The 4,407-nt window shown below is 34.2% G+C and overlaps 1 protein-coding gene across 1 annotated transcript; it reads left to right on the forward strand.

The window, feature by feature from the left end:
- Positions 1-527: 527 nt before the first annotated feature.
- LOC111916395 (probable E3 ubiquitin-protein ligase LOG2) lies at positions 528-2,352 on the forward strand. The gene is made up of 3 exons (XM_023912066.3): positions 528-1,414; positions 1,542-2,043; positions 2,125-2,352. Exons 1-3 carry the CDS (start codon positions 900-902, stop codon positions 2,239-2,241), a joined length of 1,134 nt encoding a protein of 377 aa, XP_023767834.2. The 5' UTR covers positions 528-899; the 3' UTR covers positions 2,242-2,352.
- Positions 2,353-4,407: the final 2,055 nt, after the last annotated feature.

Genomic DNA, 4,407 nt, shown 5'->3' on the forward strand with positions numbered 1-4,407 from the left:
TATATATATATATATATATATATATATATATATATATATATATATATATATATATATATATATATATATATATATATATATATAAACGGGTTTGAATTTGGAAATCAAAAGCTATAAATAAGGAAGTTAAATTATGAACACTATTAATTAGAGAAACTAATATCATGTATATAAATAGAAGGATATGTTTCAATTGATAAAATAATTACTGAATTTAAAATGTTATAATTATTACAGATTCTATAATTAAATGTAATTGTGTTTGAATTTCATTTGGAAAGATAATGATGAAAAATATAGGATTAAAACACAATCAATAATCATGATTATTTTATTAGTAAATTAAAGGTTTTTTTTAATAATATTTAGAGATCAAATTTTATAAATAAATAAAGTCACGTTTCTAATGATTTTTTTTCCCTGTAATTATCTCAAATAAAAAAAAATCGGGAATTATGAAATTATTAAAAAAGATTAGATACACTGAAAGACATGGTTAAGAGAATAATGGTATAGTTCTTGTTCCGTTTCAGAGTGGAGCTTCTTTACGTGACCACCCCCACCCACCTTTCATCCCCCTTATCGCACACACACACACACATTCACCTCTCACCAATCACCACCACCACCGATGTTTTCTTCATCAAAAGGTATCAATACTAACCCCCTCTCATGATTTCTATCCCCAATTCCAATTCCCCTTCATATAGGGTTCCTTCCTTCATAACTTTATTTTAGGTCTTCCAACCTTGATTCACTTCTGTTGATTCAGTTGAAAAACAGAGCCCCGGACGTAATCTGATTTCTCACTACTCCCTCCCATTACTTGTCGTTCTCGTTTTCATTTTCGTTCATACCCTCAATTTCCCCGCGATCAAGATTTTATTTTTGGTCTGATAATGGGTAATGTTGGAAGTAACAGCTCCAACGGCCGGCGGAGACACGGCGGTGGTGGGAGCAGGAGGGGGAGCAATCAAAATCACCCCACACCGCCACCGCCGCAACCGCCACAGCCGGAGATCAACGCTAATAGATACGTGTTCGCCGCTGCCACACCTTACCCTGCTCAATACCCTAACCCTAACCCTAATACTCCTCAACCTCATCCTCCATATTACCAATACCCATCTGGACCATACTACCCACCACCACCGCCTCCCGCAGCAGCCTTGCCTCCACCATACGATCACCACCACCGCGTGCCTATGGACCCTGCAGCGCAGGCGTGGGTCGGCGGGAGGTATCCCTGTGGGCCTGTGATGAACACTCCTACACCTTATGTCGATCATCAAAAAGCTGTAACCATAAGAAACGACGTTAATCTCAAGAAAGAAACATTGAAGATCGAGCCTGATCAAGAAAACCCTGGAAAATTTCTTGTTGTTTTCACGTATGATGCCACTGTCGCTGGCAGGTAAAGTCTTTTTATTCTTACTTATAAATCATAGACATTGAAAAATTTTCATCAAGTCAACACCTTTCCATTTATGCATCGATATTATTATTTTCTATGTTTTGGTTTTGATTTCGTCTTCCCACAGCATTACCCTTTATTTCTTCGCAAAAGAGGGAGAAGACTGTAACATGAGTCCAACAAAAGAAGACCTTCTTCCACCAATCACAGTGTCCTTCCAACAAGGTTTAGGCCAGAAATTCCGACAGGAATCAGGGACTGGAATTGACCTTTCATTATTCGAAGAGGCAGAATTACTCAAAGTTAGCGAAACAGGGGTATACCCTCTAGCAATTAAAGCAGAAGCAAATCCGATTCCATCTGTATCTGAAAACGGGAATTCTACGAATCCTGGAACTACCAATTCCCAAATAACTCAAGCAGTGTTTGAGAAGGAGAAAGGTGAGTATCAGGTTAAGGTCACAAAACAGATCCTATGGGTGAATGGAATGAGATATGAGTTACAGGAGATCTACGGAATCGGCAATTCCGTTGATGGTGCTGATTTCGATGGGAATGATCCCGGAAAAGAATGTGTCATCTGTTTATCAGAACCTCGGGACACTACAGTCCTTCCATGTCGACACATGGTACACCATTTTTTCTCTACCCATCTTTCTTTATCCACACACACACACACAGGGGTATTAACGTAATTTGCTTGGTTTCAGTGTATGTGCAGTGGATGTGCAAAAGTTTTGAGGTTTCAGACGAACAGGTGTCCGATATGTAGGCAGCCTGTGGAGAGGCTTTTGGAGATAAAGGTGAGTAATGGAGGTGAAGATTGATAATCAAACCATAAAATCATAAAATCGTATTAATATTGTAAAATCATGTTTTGTTTTTGAAACATATATATATGTTTGTTTGAGTAATCGAAATATTGATTGATGTTTTAAGTTTTGTGTGACATGTTTAAGATATTTATAGATTAATTTTTCCTTGTTGAAAAAGAACATTTTTTTTTTTCTTTCTATTTTGGCTTGCAATTTTAGTGGGAGGGTACTTTTGGTTTTGGTAGTGGGTGTGGATTTGGGTTGGGTAGGGAATAAATTATGAAAGTGATGGTTTTCATAAGATATTTTAGGTGAATTATTAGTTAGAAAACAAAAAATCAGATTGAGAGTAGTTCGTAAAATACTATAAAAAGAATGGTCAAAATTTGGCTATTTTATTTGTATGATTATAAAATGTAGACGTGGTAAATTAATTTTGTAAGTTAACCTCTCAAATTAAAAATTCATTTTTGGATGAAATTAGAAAGTATGAAATGAATAAATATAATGGAGGAATTATGGAATTCCACTTACCATTTAGGCATTAAGCACTATCACACAATCAATCATGTTTATCAAGAAATCATTGGCTATGGATTATGTTGTGGGCAACAAAAATCTTCATAAAGAAGATTGGATTTTGATGCATGTATCTCTGTCTGTTCTAGCTTTGTCAAAGTAACTATTTCTTTCAATTTGGAATCACAAATTTTAAAGAGGATAACATAAGGAAACTTGATATACTAAATCGGATTTATTGGTATTAAATAATAAAAAACAAAATTTAGTCGAAAGTTATTGATGAAAAGTTATATTTTCTTTGGTAAAGAAGTTCTTTTCTTGGGCAAGTCCATGTGGTACGAAAGGCTCATGGATATCCCCTTTGCAACATGACATGTGACCTATAGAGTTAATATGAGGAGACGTTGCTAAGAGTTTTAACCTCGTTTTTTTGACAACGGCATATTATCCTATTTCATATAAATCTATCATTACTGGTAATACTTTCCATTATTGGTGACTTTGTATTAGACCTGCCAATAGAGCGGGTTTGGAACGAATCGGCCTTGATCCAAACCCTTTTAACAAATTTCAAATTCCGATCTAAACCCGCTCCGTAACCCGCAAGGTTTTAAATAATCAGACCCATACCCTTATCCACCGAATCAACGAATATCCAAACCCGCCCCGTAACCCAAAAGTTTTTTAAATAATCGAACACATTTTAATTAGTTCCTAAAATAAAATTTCTTAAATAAAAAAATGTATACTATATCTTAATACTTAAACTAACATTTTTTTAAATAAAAAAATTGATTTAGAAAAGGACATTACATATTCGAGGAATTTCAATCGGAATTAAAAATCACTATTGCAACAACTTTGAATTGATTTATGACTGTCGATTATAATGATAGCGAATAACAATTGCCAACTTTTTCATGTTCAAAAATGATTTATTGAATTAGAAATAGATATGACCATTTCTTGATTAATATAAATTGAATGACATCATGATTCTTGATAGAAGTCTATAAGTTCAGAAACCGACTTATCGATTCCTATGTAAAAGCGTTTTTTTCTTTGGCCTTTGGACTTTTGATTGAAATTAAAATTAAACGTTCAGAAGTATAAAATATAAATGTATAATTCTAAAATTTATATGGGGCGGGTTATAAATGGAGCGGATCGGTGATGATCCATACCCGACCAATTTAATAAAATGGTTAGCGGGTATGGATCGTTAACAGGTAAACGAATCAAAAACTACACTCCAAACCCATATAATTCTTACGGGTTTGGATCGGATCAGTGTCAAAACCCGCTCCATTGCCAGGTCTACTTTGTATTACCATTTAAAGTTAAGAAATATGAGCATTGAGCACTAATTCTAATTTTGGTTTTCATCACTAAACGATTTTGTTAAGGATCCATGACTCTCGTAGTAGTTCCAACCAAATCTCTTGTGAGATGTTTGGTAAGTTGACCTACAAAGTTTCTACGTGTCTTGACATAAATAATTTTGATATATATCATTTTCAATTAGTTGTCTCATATAGTTGTGTCGAAAACCATCGTATATTGACTTTCAATTATACATATTAGTAGATAAGTATTCGCGTGTTGCGCAAAATACAACAATATAGTTGAAAACTTTAAAAATATATGTTTTTTTAA

Source organism: Lactuca sativa, chromosome 2 (genome assembly GCF_002870075.4).
Source record: "Lactuca sativa cultivar Salinas chromosome 2, Lsat_Salinas_v11, whole genome shotgun sequence".
NCBI classification, from domain to species: Eukaryota; Viridiplantae; Streptophyta; class Magnoliopsida; order Asterales; family Asteraceae; genus Lactuca; species Lactuca sativa.

What these genes read in the sequence shown, in the direction of transcription:
- LOC111916395 (XM_023912066.3), top strand. Translation starts at nt 900, where the DNA reads ATGGGTAATGTTGGAAGTAACAGCTCCAACGGCCGGCGGAGACACGGC. An exon ending in GATGCCACTGTCGCTGGCAG is followed by an intron (nt 1,415 to 1,541) that starts GTAAAGTCTTTT and finishes GTCTTCCCACAG; the next exon opens with CATTACCCTTTATTTCTTCG. An exon ending in TCCTTCCATGTCGACACATG is followed by an intron (nt 2,044 to 2,124) that starts GTACACCATTTT and finishes GCTTGGTTTCAG; the next exon opens with TGTATGTGCAGTGGATGTGC.